Below are 13,121 nucleotides of genomic sequence, written 5' to 3'. Positions count from 1 at the left end.
AGTGTTCTACCAAGCCACGCCCCCCATCTCCACACCTCCCCCGCCCAATGGCTGACTCTAACAGTTAGCATCAGTCTCCCAAACCAAGTTACTATTACTTTGATGTCATTTTTGAGGCCCTTGGGTCTGAGATGTTTCTGAAACTGCTTCCATGCTTACGGCTCTGTTGTTCAGTTTAACTTGGTAAGATCTGTTTCTGTGAGCATTCACGATGTTCCGTGCTGACCTGTGTGTGCGCACTGCTGCCACACCTCAAGGCACCTCTTTACTCTGCCTCCCGACACACTTCAAGGGCCCTCAAAGTTCTTGGCTTATTCTTTTGGAATCATTTGCATACAAGGCCGTCTCAATGAGACACCACGGGATGCTTTTAAACATGAATAGCTTTAAAGATTTTTATTTATGTGTCTGCATGTGTATTTGAGCACATGAGTACAGATTCCAGGGGTCAGGTGCCCTGGAGCTGGAGGTAGGGGTGCTTGCGAGCCTGTATGTGGGTGCTGGGAACTAACCTCAGGTCTACTGGAACAGCATCATTCACTGAACCCTATCTGCAGCTCCATGGTGGCTTTAAACTTAACTTTGCCTGTCCCTACCTATAGGCCTTATAAAAATGTCCCACTTTCAAGCCTTCCATATCTTTGTCTTTCCTAGAGTGATGCGAATGGGACCGCAAAGCCGCCATTCCTCAGGTATGTATACCCAGTGCGCAAGGTCAGTGTAATGTTGCCTTTTCTGCCAAGGAAGCAGCCAGTAATGCCCCCACAGGCCCTCCACAGAGATGGGGAAGCTGAAGTCACTTTTCCTGTGACCATAGGCTTTAGGCAGTGTAGACGTAGAGACAGAGCAGCCTGGTCCAGATTTAACCCATGGCAGGGTGGCCTGTCCCAGAGGACTCCTTCAGTCAGACTCTTGTGACTTGTTCCCTCGCTTGGTATAGAACAGCCAGATACCTCTGTTCAAAACAGGCAGCCCAGGACTCATATGCAGTGGGAAGATGGCTCAATGAATAAAGTCCTTGCTGCACAAGCATAAGAAGTTTGGACCTGTGTCCAAAACCCAACACCCACATAGAAGCAGGGCATGACAGCAGAAGACTGTTAGATTCTGGGCACTCGATGGTCAGCCCTAAAAACAGTGAATTCCAATCTCAAAATAGAAGGTGGAGTAAGAGAGAAAGCACCCAACAGTGGCACATGGCATGCACACACCCATATTAATGCACATCTAATTCCTGTCCTAGTGCAATATTTCTGTTTTTTTCTTCCTCTTTTCCTTCCCTGTAGTGGAGAAAACCCCTTTGCCACTGTGAAACTCCGGCCAACAGTGACAAACGACCGATCAGCACCAGTCATTCGATGAAGATACAAAGGACCCTGCCAGTCCCTTTACCCAAGTTCTCACCTGCAAGACGATAGGTACATGTTGCTGGACAGGTGCAGGCACTGTCAAAGCCTCAGAGGTGCCTGATGTCAATGAATCCCACTTGAGCACATCACTGTTTTCTCAGTTTTACAGAGCTGGGTTACATTTTGTCTTTAAGGTAAAGGGGTAGCGCAGTGAATAGATCAATCAACTGAAATGTTTTCTTCCTTTTCTATTAAAAAGCAGTAAATTTGGTTCAAGTCCTTTTTAATTTTTATTTTAAGGAAAGAGCCAGAATAAGGGATAGTCAGTCTATGCTTTTGTGCCTGGCTTTCTGTAGCTGAATGCAAATTAAGACCAGAGTTTTATTTTATAAAGCCTGTGCTCTTATGTAGCATTATGATGTTAATCTAAAGAAAATATTATGTAAGTTTGCATCAGAGCATGCAAATCCAGTAAGCAATATAAATTATGAAACTATATTAAATATACTTTTGACCCAATTTTAACCTTTGGATTACACAAATACAAAGCGCTCAAAGATGAAGAACTCCAACCTCACTGACAGGCATTGCTGCAGAGTGCAGAGACAGCTTGCCTGCTTCATTGGCACTTGTAAAATTATCTCCAGGAGCTACAGAATTCAGTGTTACAAAGGCTGCCAGCAGGGGTCTCCTCAGCACATCTGAGGGCTCTGTACAGCTAGGTGGCCAAAGCTCCATCATTACTCCAGGGACACTTCCTGAAGTTTAAGTTCCTCCATTTTTTAAACCAGGTACTAGCCTGTAATGGCAATTCTGAAGCCTGATGGTCAGCAGGGGCAAGGCTCCTCAGCCTAATGGTGTCCCACAGTCAGACTTCTGGCTGAGACCAGCATCTGCTCAGGCCACTGCACAGAGCCTTGAGCCAGGGATCAGTCTGTCCTTACCTACCCAAGAAGAAGACCTACTTTGGAATAGCAAATTAAAATCCACCCTCAGTACAGTCACTGTTGAAAGAAGCTTGTTGTGTATCAAGGTTTCTTGGATCTCATTTTTCCCCAAGTTGGAAATTGGTCACGATCTGTGTACATGAAACTGCAGTCTTTCCAGCTGGACCAAGCAGTGCCAAGCTCTCATGGGAGGACAAACCTGATGGCCCCATGAAGGGCAACTAGTGCAGGTCTGACCATGCCAACACCCTCCCCTAGATAACAGTCTGGGTCATGCCATGTGAGGCTGTTTTATCACTGTGTTAGGCTGTCCTAGCCTGAGGGGGAAAGAGCCAAACTTCAGTCCCTGTTCTCCCTGTGATCATGTTAACTGCAGGTTAGGGTGGGAAGCTTTGTGTTTTCACCAACAGAGAACCAGTCGTGGCCTCCAGATATGTAAAGGAGTGGCGCTGAGAGTTCATATCCTGGCTCTGTCGCACAAGTACAGAAACTAGCCTGCTGTGGTGTGCTCTCCCAGACCAGGATTTCCCTCACAGCCCACTTACCTTGATCCATGCCCCAGCTCTGCAAATGCCAAGGTTAACATTTGTTTAATGTGAATAATAAACGAGAGGTTGAAACACATGTTCTGAGCCATAAGTGATACCTGAGGACTGGATGATGCCATGGGTGGCCCCTGCATATGTGCCATTTCCCAAGACAAGCCTTTACCATGGGTAAACACTGGGCAGACAGAAAAGCTACACAATGGTATGAATCTCATTTATTTAAAACAGTATTTCTCACCATTCTCAAATTGAAGACTGCAAAAAATAGAAGCAGCGCTTTCTTGAGTTACCCTTAGCCTCAGGGCAGGTCGCTGCCTTCCACCTCTGCGTCAGCCCTATGCCAAGTCTATCCCACTGCACTTTACAAAACAGTCCTGAAGCTTAATCAAATAAAACTATTGTACACAACATTTACATTAGAAAAGATAGCTGAATGTAGGAAAACTGGGTGTGTTGTTCCCTTTAAGTAAAGACTGCTCCACAGTTGGGGCATCTTCGCTTCCTCAATGCAAAGCAGCAGATGAACCCAAAAGGAAACAGGACGATGGCCAAGAAGATGCCCAGGCAGGTGAAGCAGTATTCCAGAACACCAACCCTGCAAAGAGAGAGAGGCAACCAAGTTAGGAGGCCCCAGCCTGAGCCCATGTGATGTCACCATCCAGTTTTATGAGGGGACAACCACCACCTTCACAACCTACACAGAGCACAGGCCTGACCTGCAAGGGGAATGTGCCTAGAACAGGCGGCCTTCCTCACCTAGCTAAGAGCTGGTGTGCATACAACTGGCTGGAGCCAGTATAAACTGCCACTGCTACTTAGGGTACCCTGGGCAAATTCAGAGAACACAGCTGAAAGGTATCACCTAACCTGAATACAGGCAAGAGCCTTCCACTGTCAGAACACTCCTATAAAAGGGGAAAAACTGCTGGGCACGGTGGCGCAAACATACAATCCCAGCACTCAAGGAGGTAGAGGCAGATGGATCTCTGTGAGTTCAAGACAGTCTGTCTACAAAGTGAGTCCAGGACAGCCAAAGCTACACAGAGAAACTCGGTCTCCAAACACAAGAAAGAGAGAGAGAAAGAAAGAAAAGGTGGGGTGGGGGTGTTGAGCTCTGCGAAATGGCTCAGCAGTAAAGGCACTTGCCACAAAAACCTGATGACATCAACCATCAGGTTTTCAAGTTTAAGCCCGCAAAACATGGAGTCCACACAGAGGTTGAAGAAAACCAACTCTATAGAGTTGTCCTGACTTCTGCCTTCATACACAATAGAAAATACACAACAGAAAAAAAGTGACACAAGTGAGCCTATAAAAAACCCCACATCTCTGGAAAACAAGACACCCCAGAAATGAAATCGGCCCCTTAGTGTTTGCTGTGCTGAAGATGGAAACCTCCAGAGTAGCAGACCAAGTGCTCTGTCCCCAGACGCAGCACGCTTCTCCAACGCTGAAAAGCTGTAGGTTTCTTTCCTGTCCCCTAAGGGTTTCAGAAGTGATCATTTGGTTGGTGTGAAGTTAAGTAAAAACTCAGCCATGTTCATACACTGTGCAGAAAGTCACCTGAGAGATCTTAAAAGCTTCCTATTGAGTCTACTTCCAACACTGCCTAACGTGGAACACAAAGAGTCGCCACACACAGCCTGTATCAGGCATGATTACAGATCTAGGGACCTAATGTCATCTCTTCTAGTAACCCGGACTAGCCTGAAACTCTGGTTTCTACTGCCTCATCCTATTAGGGTTCCAGGTCTGTGTCATCACAGGTAGCTCAAGGATCTATCCAAAAATCCCAAAGGCTCCTCTGGAAAGTGCCGGACAGCAAGCCTCACTTCTACCAAACAGACTCCCACAAGCTACTCCCCAGGCTTCTGGCTCCCAACAGGGACCTCCATCCAGTGCTCCAGGCACAAGCCCATGGGGAGTGCACTGCTGGGACAGAAAAAATGAGCCAAGGCGAAGATAAGATGAAGAGGGGCTGAAGACACTCTCCAGGTGACAGCTGAGGCAGCTCAGCAGGGATATCACGGGGTAGACCCTGAAGACAGGGACAGCAAGCTGCCTGGCTAAGCCTCTGCCTGCTCTGCTCCCACTGGTAGGCTTTCTTTTGTACTTCTGGGGGAGAGGGCTTGCCTGAGGAGTCCCTCCCAGCATCCTCTTATCCTCATGGTCTGCAAACTGTCCTTTAGACCACACTGCCTGCTCCTTCTTTCCCACCTCATGCAGAAAGCAGGAAAGTGACACCTTAAACAAAAACGCAAACAGGTGAAAGCTAAAATTGAGGCCCTCGGCCAGGTGTAGTGCACAGGGTGCCACCTCGGGAACTTCCTAGGGCCATGACAAACCTGTACAATTGGGGAATCTTGTTTTCAACTCCATGCCAGCCTCCCCACCCACTCAGGAGACGTCTCCAAAAACAAACCAATAATGAACAATAAACCCCAGCCCTATACACAGTACCGGAGCCCTGACAAGCTCTGCAAGTAAGGAGGCTCTGGACAGGTAGGACTGAGGGAGAGCCTCACTCACTCCCCGGTTCCGGGAGCTTTCCAATCCACCTGGTACAGGGTTTCTAGCACCTATGAGCTGCGTGAATCAGGAGGCCTGCATTCCTGTCAGCAAAACTACCTCTGGTGTGACTTGTGGCTGGAGGAATTAAAATAGGGTCTCTCAAACTCCCTATATAACTGAGGATGACCTTGAACTTCTGAGCCTCCATCCTCCCACCTCCCAAGTTCTGGGATTACAGACATGTACCAACAAGGCCTGTTTTCTCATATGACTCTTATAAAAGTATCCCTTTCTTAACTACCACAAGGTCACCGAGTCCCTATATTTCCTTGGCCTACCCACAGACAGGTCAGGACTCCTCCACCCAGCTGTGGCTTCAGGGCCTTCTCTAACCAGTAGTAAAACTGGTAAAAAAGAAAAAAAAAAAAAAAACAAAAAACACCACACAACTGAAAACTACCCGAGGCTGCTCTCCTGTCCTCAGACAGCAGCTGTCACCAGGCACATGGGGCAGGGCCTTGGGGCCACAACTGTCCAGAGTGGCTGGCAGAAGGCCATGAGGTTTCATCCTTCCATTCCTCCAGCACTTTTACAACTCTAGGTGAAATTCTAAGAAAACCTGATCTGCATATTCCAATTAGAAAATATACCATGAAATTTGGGCATGGTGGTGTGCACTGTAAAGGAGGTAGGAGGATCAGAAGTCCAAGGTTATCCTTAGTTACATAGGCCAACCTGGACTACATGAGACCTTGTCGTAAAACGTCTCATGTAGGAAGGGGAAAGAGAAGAAAGAAAATGTCCCACAAAAGAGCACTAGGTCACAGGAAACAAATCTTGCTTTCCGATTGGGTCACCAAGAGCTCCTCAATACCTAAGAGACAGGAGCTGCTGCCAAAGTAGGTGCAGAGCCCGGAAGGTGGCTGGGGCAAGATGGGACAATGCCAGGGTGTTACCGGTTGGGGAGGGCTCTCCATATTGCCCTGAATCTCATCTGTAGGAGTATCCCAGCTGTGGGCTACTAGCGTATTTTGGGGGAGCTTCTAGAGTAGCAACACACCCCAACCCTGCTGCCTCTTCCTCTCATGTTCATCCAGACTACAAGCCAGCATCTCAGCTGTTGAGCCAGAAGCCCAGAAGGGCAGGTCATTCCTCTGAGCACCCCCTCATGGCCTACACTGCATGATGCATAATTCCCAGCAGTAGCCAAGGCCACTACCTTGGCTGAAAGCCTCACTCACTCTGTACCCTTTAACTGTGCCTGTAACATCAAGAGGGGACCAGAGCAGACCTAGCCAACCTGTGCTACTGAGCCTCCAGGCACTAGGACAGCTCAAAGCATTAGTTTTCACATACCTGGGGTTCCCAGCAAGCCCCACACTTTCTCTGCCAGAACTCAGAGCTGGGAGGTAATGCTACTTTCTGCTGACTTCATAGTCACAAGTGGCACTGAAAACCTCTTGCTCCCTATGGAGCCATCTCCTCGACTTGCTTAGGACTGCTAAAGCCACTATGCCTCTGCGAAAAGTGAGGATGCTCCTTCAATCACATGTAGGAACCAGTCACCTAAGGGGGGCCAGAGATCTGCAAAAATCAAGAGTCTGTGGAGACCCACATATCCTCATCCCACTAAGGTAACGTGAACCCAAGTTCTAAACAGGCTTCAGTGAACTAGAGGAATGGGAGAGAGACCTGCCTGGCCCTCTATCTTCAGCTCTGAGAAGAAGAGAACACTCTCATGCCCCAAGATGCCATGCCCCCAACTCACAATTCCAAATGCCCAAAGCTTTCCCTAAACTTGGAGTAAGTTCAACCTGAACACAGTATGACTTGAACATATGCTAGGTCTCTTTGTTTTGTTGCTTGCTTGTTTTTTTGAGACAAGCTCTCTCTACATAGTCCCGACTCTCTATGGACACCAGGCAGGCTCAAATGCAGATATCAACATGCCGCTTCCTCCCAGTTTCTGGGAATGAAGGCATACACCAACACAGACTATTTAAGTGGACATGTTAAAGTCTTAACAAAGATTCACTTCTTGCTGTAGAAATATTAATAATTTAACTTCAGTTCTGTCCCAGATCTCAAAGGGAACACTGGCAAAAGTTTCAATTTTAAAAGCCAACATCTGACTCCAGAAACACAATATGGCCTCTAAGCCAACCTATATTCAGCAAAATGCTACAGGCTGTGCAACAGCCAGAGCAGCAGCACTAAGCAAAGACCCAGCCCCAATAGAACAGCTCTGCCTTCCAGCTGGCTTGTTCCTGTCCCCAAGAGCCCCACTTTCTCTTCCACTACAACCTCCGAAACAGCATAACTCTGCCAGGACAAGTTTCAACTCTTTCACCTGGCTCAGAACTCAAATCTGGGCCTCCTGGCAGCACCTGGCTGGCCCCTCCCCCACCTTAAACAGATCACATGGAAAGGGAAGGAAACAGTACAGAGAATTAGGAATGTGACTAACTTTGAAAGCTTTTACAAATAACTCCTAACTGAAGCCTCCACAGCAAGTGGCCATTCAACCTTGACATCTACCAGACAGGATGGCCGCAAGAGGGACAGAGTGAGCAGAGAATGGGAAGAGAGCTGCAAGAAGACATGCAACCCTAGAGGGTCCCAAGGACAAGTACCCATTCAGAAAGGAACAGCCTGACCCCTTCAATGTCCTTATAGCACCCCATTCCATAGGTACAACCTGGCCCCATCCTTCAGGTGGATGAAATCGGAGCTGCACCTGAGGCCACACAGCTGTGGAAGTGTGGCAGGGATCCAAGCACAGCCAGGTTCCCTGGTTCTATTTCTGCCAAGCCCAGGTGCCATCCAGCCCGGGGAACCACCTGCAACATTCCTAGAACTGGAAGGACAACATCCCCAGGAAAAGGGATAGAGCTCCTCCACCAGCTACTGAAGTGAAAGCTCACAGAGCCACCAGACAAACAGTCTCCACTCCACAGAGCATCCCCACCTGGCAGGGAGCATCTCCCTGATGTGGGCCGTTCATAAGCACCAAACCCAAAATATCCTGCCAGCTGGGCACAGGTCTCAAAAGCCAACTGTCAAAGCATAGCACAGTGGGGAAAAAAGGAGGGCAAGGCATGTGCCCTAGGGCTCCCAAGACTCAGCTGTGTACCACACTGCCAGAGCTAGGAGGCCCCAGCCAGGACTGGGAGACAAAGTGGGCCTCCACTTTAAATGCCTTGACCAACACACAGGCAGGACACTGGCCTCTACCTCCTGCCAGGCAAGGCCAGCTCCTCCACCTTAGCCACAGATGGGGCAGAGAAGCCCTTCTCCCACCCACCATTAGAAATGTAAGGCTGCCACTACCTACCACCCCCAGACTCTTTGCCACCTCACATTCCCTATAGCACCCAAACCCACACCAGCCCACAGGGGCTTTACTATCAACAGCCTTTACAGCAATGACCCAGTGCTGTGGCCAGACCCCACCCTGCCCTGGATTTCTTCCTGTCTCTCTGGTCACCTCCAAAACTAAATACCCAGTAACAGCCCAGCCAGTATTCACGAGGAGCCTGGGCCTGGCAGGCGCAGCACCCACAGCCATACCACTCACCCTGTGCATGCATATCCCACTTGTGACCTGTGCTCCTAGGGCACACTGATCAGCCTCACCTGCCCTGCATCTAGGAACAACCCACAGGCCCCTGGAGCAGAAAGGCGCCTGCCTAAGGAACCCAGGACCTTCCTTAATATACCGATTACTGCAGGCGGGGCTGAAGGAAGCCCCATCCATTAGGGGTGAGAGAAATGCTTCTTGCAAATGTCTATAAAGGGAAGACAGAGTCAGGCTGCTTAACTGCGACTCAGACAGAATGGCAAAGTGACAAGCGACACCAGCCTCTTATGCCAAGTCTCACTCAGAGGGAATCACAGACGTGTGACTTGGACAAATTCCTGCCAAGCCACTAGGGAAGGACAGGACAGGGCCTGGCTGGCTACATCTGGAAGGGAGAAAGCTTGGTCACATGAGAAGTGTCCTCTCGGCCTTAACATGCCAGGCAGGGGCAGACTTGAATCTTTCCAGGAGAACATCTCTGTCCCAACCCCAGGAGCACACACACTCCCTAAACCAAAGGCAAAGCTGGCCACCCTGTGCTGCCTGCTCTTCTGTTTACCTCCAGACCCCTGCATGCCTGCTTCTGTGATGATAGGAATCAGCCTTGGAGCCAGGGGCTAGCAGTGGAGGACCCTGTGAACAGCCTGCAAAGATTCGAGGTGTGCATAACAGCCTGTTCCTCCCAGCCAAGACACAAGTGGCCTGGGAGGATGGAAGAGTGGTCAGTACTTTAAATATCAGGCAACCCCAAACTTGTCCTCAGAGGACCCAGCTTCCGTAATGCTGGAGGTCTCCATCCAAAGGCACAAAAGCAGCTAAATTCCCAAAGAGGGCAGCACCCACAAGGGCCCAAGACCTTCCTGAAAGGGCAGCGGGCACAGCCTGACCTTGTCCCAGATTCTACAGGACTGAAGAGCTCCATGAACAAAAGTCACAAGTCTAAAAAACAACACAACTCACTTCCCAGGGAAAGTGTTCTCCACCCAACAGTAATCCAGACTACAGCTGCGGTTACTCCACAGCTCTAGGGTTTTCTCGGCCTTGGCTCCCAGGCTTCAGCAGCCACACTGCCCGGCCGCCGATCTCCCCTCCCCTTCTCCAGATCCCTCGTGGGAACCACCTCCCACCTACTATCTACTGATAAGAGAAAAACAAAACACACACACATACACACACAAAACAGCTGCACGTGGTAGGGCCAGCACCTGGATCCAGTTCCGCATCCAGCTGGTTGGTGGATAAAGCACAGACATGAAATCCTAGCGAGCCCCTCCACTGATAATCCTTCTACCCATCTTCCTGCCTGGCTGCCAGCCAGCCCAACACCTCTCCTTAAACTTGAGAGATAAGCCAGTATTTGCCCCATCCTTGGGGATCCGAGACCCTCAGGGACTAGCCTCACCACCACACAGGAAGGTTTCCCATTTCCACCTCCATGCAACTGCCCACTAGCCCCGATGGCTCTCTGCACAGGGGACCCTAAACCGATCCCCTTGCTCAACAAGCTAGGACCACCTCCCAGTCTGTGCCCCTCCTGCCCATCAGCTCTACCTGCGCCTCAAACCCTCAGGTGGAACTCTCGGAGAACTGCATCGGGAGGCAGTCAGCAAGACTAAGCCAGCCCACCTGCAGTCAGAGGGAGCAGCCTATTCCTACCCCTGCCCCTCTCCCCTCCACCAGCTCCAAAAGTCAGCCAGGCAATGACCCAACAGTGCCAGACAGACACCCCACCTTGACTTTGTACTTGGGTCCCTGAATGAGGACTCTAACCAGCCCTCGGCCTCCTTCACCACACAGGATCAGCTCCGAAGGTCCAGTGCCTTCCACCACCCCCGGTCACCTCCTCTGCAGGCACTCTCAAGTTTCTAAAATCATTAACTTCCCTATGGCTCCACTCTGCACCTCTGAAACAAACCTTTAAAATGAAGTCTAAGTCCAAACAAGGGATTCTTAATTCCATCTCGGAGACTGCGAACTTCCTCCTCCCAGACAAAAGACTGAAACCTTGCCCTGCACGAGTCCCCACCTGGCTTATCAGCGTGACTAGCCAAGTCTGACTTGGAATCTGAATCCTCAAAGCCTGCCTAAAAGAGCCTGGCTGCTTCTCTGGCCTCACATAAAGTCCTCTCAAAGTTTCTGTCAGCTCCAGTTTGAGGATATTGAAAAGAAAGAAGAAAAAAAAAAAAAAAAAACAACTCCAGCACGGAACAAAGAAGCACGGGGTTTCCTCCTGGGCCAGCTAGTGGCCAGGAGTTGGTAAGCCCTGGTCTGCAGTCTGCACCCTCACTGCCTTTTTTTGCTCTCCTGGACACTTGAATCTCCCGAGTCCTTAGGCATACTGGCCAGCTGACTCAAGTCCCCATTCCTCCTTAGTAAGATTCAACTGTAACACTACACTTTCGGAAATGGAAGGGGGAAAAAACAAAATGAACCCTGATTCGCTGCGGAACTCAGAACCTAGGGGGAAAGACCATCAGGCTCCATTGTTAACATTCCAGCGTCCCACGCACTCGGGGTGCATGCCTCCCAAATGCACTCAACTCCTCACAGAAAAGGGAACCCATCCTTCTGCCGCATGAAGTCAATTCAGAGCCGGGGTGAGTGACCCCACCTTCTCCCACAGCAGTCCCCGGGCGGGACTCCCTCTAGGACGCGGGCCAGGCTGTGACCCCACCCCAGCCCAGCCCCCGCTGGCCTTTTGCAAGACCCCGGCACGTGCGTTCTCCGCCACCCCCAGGCTGCAGCCTTACCTGCAGACGGGGCAGCCTCCGACCACGACGATGGAGTTGGCAGGATACCGGGTGACCCCTCGACTGTGGATGTTATAGACCCGGGGGTGGCTGGTGGGGATCCCTGTGGGAGCGGAGCGCAGATCAGCACCGGGCGACTCGGCCCTCCTCCTCCTCCTCCCTCCCCTAAGCCCCCGTCCTCCCCGCCTCCAACGGGGCTGAGCGCGTCAACGGGTGGGCTCGAGAAGCCAAGTGCACACCCTCGGACACAAAGTTCACGGCCACCGGGGCAGGGCCTGGCCGGGCAGGGCGCTCCGGGCAGCAGGGGCAGCCCTGGCAGGCCCGGGCCGGGAGGGCGCGGCGCTCGGCCGGGAGGCCGCCCGGGGACCCCGCCGAGCCGCGGGCCCACCTGTGACGAGGTAGGGGTAGGGCGGCGGCGGGGGCGCGGTGGGGATGGCCCCGTAGCCGTGCGGGCCGCACGCGTAGTCGCCCTGGCCGGCCTCCAGGTTGTAGGCGGGCGGGCGCTCCTGCAACAGGGGCTTGTGGTCCATGGCGGCCCCCGGGGCCGCGCGCCCGCCAGCTCCGGCCCGGCTCGCTTCCTTCGGCCCGGCGGGGATGGCGGCGGTAGCGGCGACGGCGGTGTCCCGGGCAGCTCGGCCCAGTGAGGCGCGCGCCGGGCGGGGCGGGCGCGCCAAGGGTTCCCCGCCCTCCTGCCGGTCACAAGACCGGGGTCACGTGGGCGGGGCGGGGCGGGGCTGGGGGCGGGACCTGGGGAGGCCGTCTTAAAGAGGCCTCGGCTGGCGGAGGCGTTGGCCTCGTTCAGTCCCGCCCTCCCGAGGATCCCGGGCTTCCCGAGTTCTGACACCCTGCCGCCGCGGCCGGACACCCAACAGAATCCTGACCTTCCTTAATTTTTGGTTTTGTTTTGTTAATGTGTGTTACGTTTATTTGGGAGGGGTGTTCCTATGAGTGGGCACGCATTAGGAGGTCAGGGAATAACTTTCGAGAGTGGGTTCATATGGGTCCTGGGATAGCTGAGTCAGGGTCGGCGGCAGGCGCCTTCGCCCGGTGGGCCATCTCGGCGCCCCCTCCCCCGCCGCCTTTTTTGTTTTCTTGTTTTTTTTTTGTTTGTTTGTTTTGTTTTGTTTTTTCCTTTTGGACTTGGGCTCATGCAGCCCAGGCTGGTCTCGACCTCAATACTATGTAGTCCAGGCTGGCCTGGAACTCTCAGTCCTCTCCCTCTGCCTCCCAAACTGTGGACCACTTTGTCCGGTCCTCTCCCCTCGCCCCCGCCCCCGCATTCTCCTCCTCCCCCAACCCAGCACCAGGATCATACCCACGGGGGTGAGGGGGGACCAGGCGAGCCCCTGCCAAGTCAGGACACACACACAGAGGCACGCACGCGAGCGTGCTAGGGTGGGCTAGGGTGGCGGCGGGAGCACATCTTGCCTAGCCTG

The 13,121-nt window shown here is 52.0% G+C and overlaps 2 protein-coding genes across 2 annotated transcripts in view; one reads left to right on the top strand and one right to left on the bottom strand.

Moving 5' to 3' along the window:
* The window catches only part of Baiap2l1 (BAR/IMD domain containing adaptor protein 2 like 1), a 93,218-nt gene extending 90,298 nt beyond the window's left edge, over positions 1-2,920 (top strand). Inside the window, exons 13-14 of the mRNA XM_021648970.2 lie at positions 655-692; positions 1,287-2,920. Of these exons, the coding sequence (XP_021504645.1) occupies positions 655-692; positions 1,287-1,362 (114 nt within the window). The 3' untranslated portion in view covers positions 1,363-2,920. The remainder of the gene's footprint in view (positions 1-654; positions 693-1,286) is intronic.
* A 124-nt stretch (positions 2,921-3,044) lies between these two features.
* Positions 3,045-12,369, bottom strand: Bri3 (brain protein I3). Its single transcript, XM_021648971.2, has 3 exons — positions 12,074-12,369; positions 11,686-11,788; positions 3,045-3,439 (listed from the first exon to the last, which is right to left on the bottom strand). The coding sequence occupies exons 1-3, from the start codon at positions 12,213-12,215 to the stop codon at positions 3,307-3,309; spliced, it is 378 nt and encodes a 125-aa protein (XP_021504646.1). The 5' UTR covers positions 12,216-12,369; the 3' UTR covers positions 3,045-3,306.
* Positions 12,370-13,121: the final 752 nt, after the last annotated feature.

The sequence above is a fragment of the Meriones unguiculatus genome, chromosome 15, assembly GCF_030254825.1.
Source record: "Meriones unguiculatus strain TT.TT164.6M chromosome 15, Bangor_MerUng_6.1, whole genome shotgun sequence".
NCBI classification, from domain to species: Eukaryota; Metazoa; Chordata; class Mammalia; order Rodentia; family Muridae; genus Meriones; species Meriones unguiculatus.
This window is presented reverse-complemented; position numbering and strand designations above follow the sequence as displayed.

Bases quoted from the DNA above. Each gene is read 5' to 3' on its own strand.
- Bri3 (XM_021648971.2), bottom strand. From the start codon at position 12,215: ATGGACCACAAGCCCCTGTTGCAGGAGCGCCCGCCCGCCTACAACCTG. The intron at 11,789-12,073 runs GTGGGCCCGCGG...CCGCTCCCACAG, and splicing joins CTACCCCTACCTCGTCACAG to GGATCCCCACCAGCCACCCC. The intron at 3,440-11,685 runs GTAAGGCTGCAG...CTCTCTTTGCAG, and splicing joins GGAGGCTGCCCCGTCTGCAG to GGTTGGTGTTCTGGAATACT.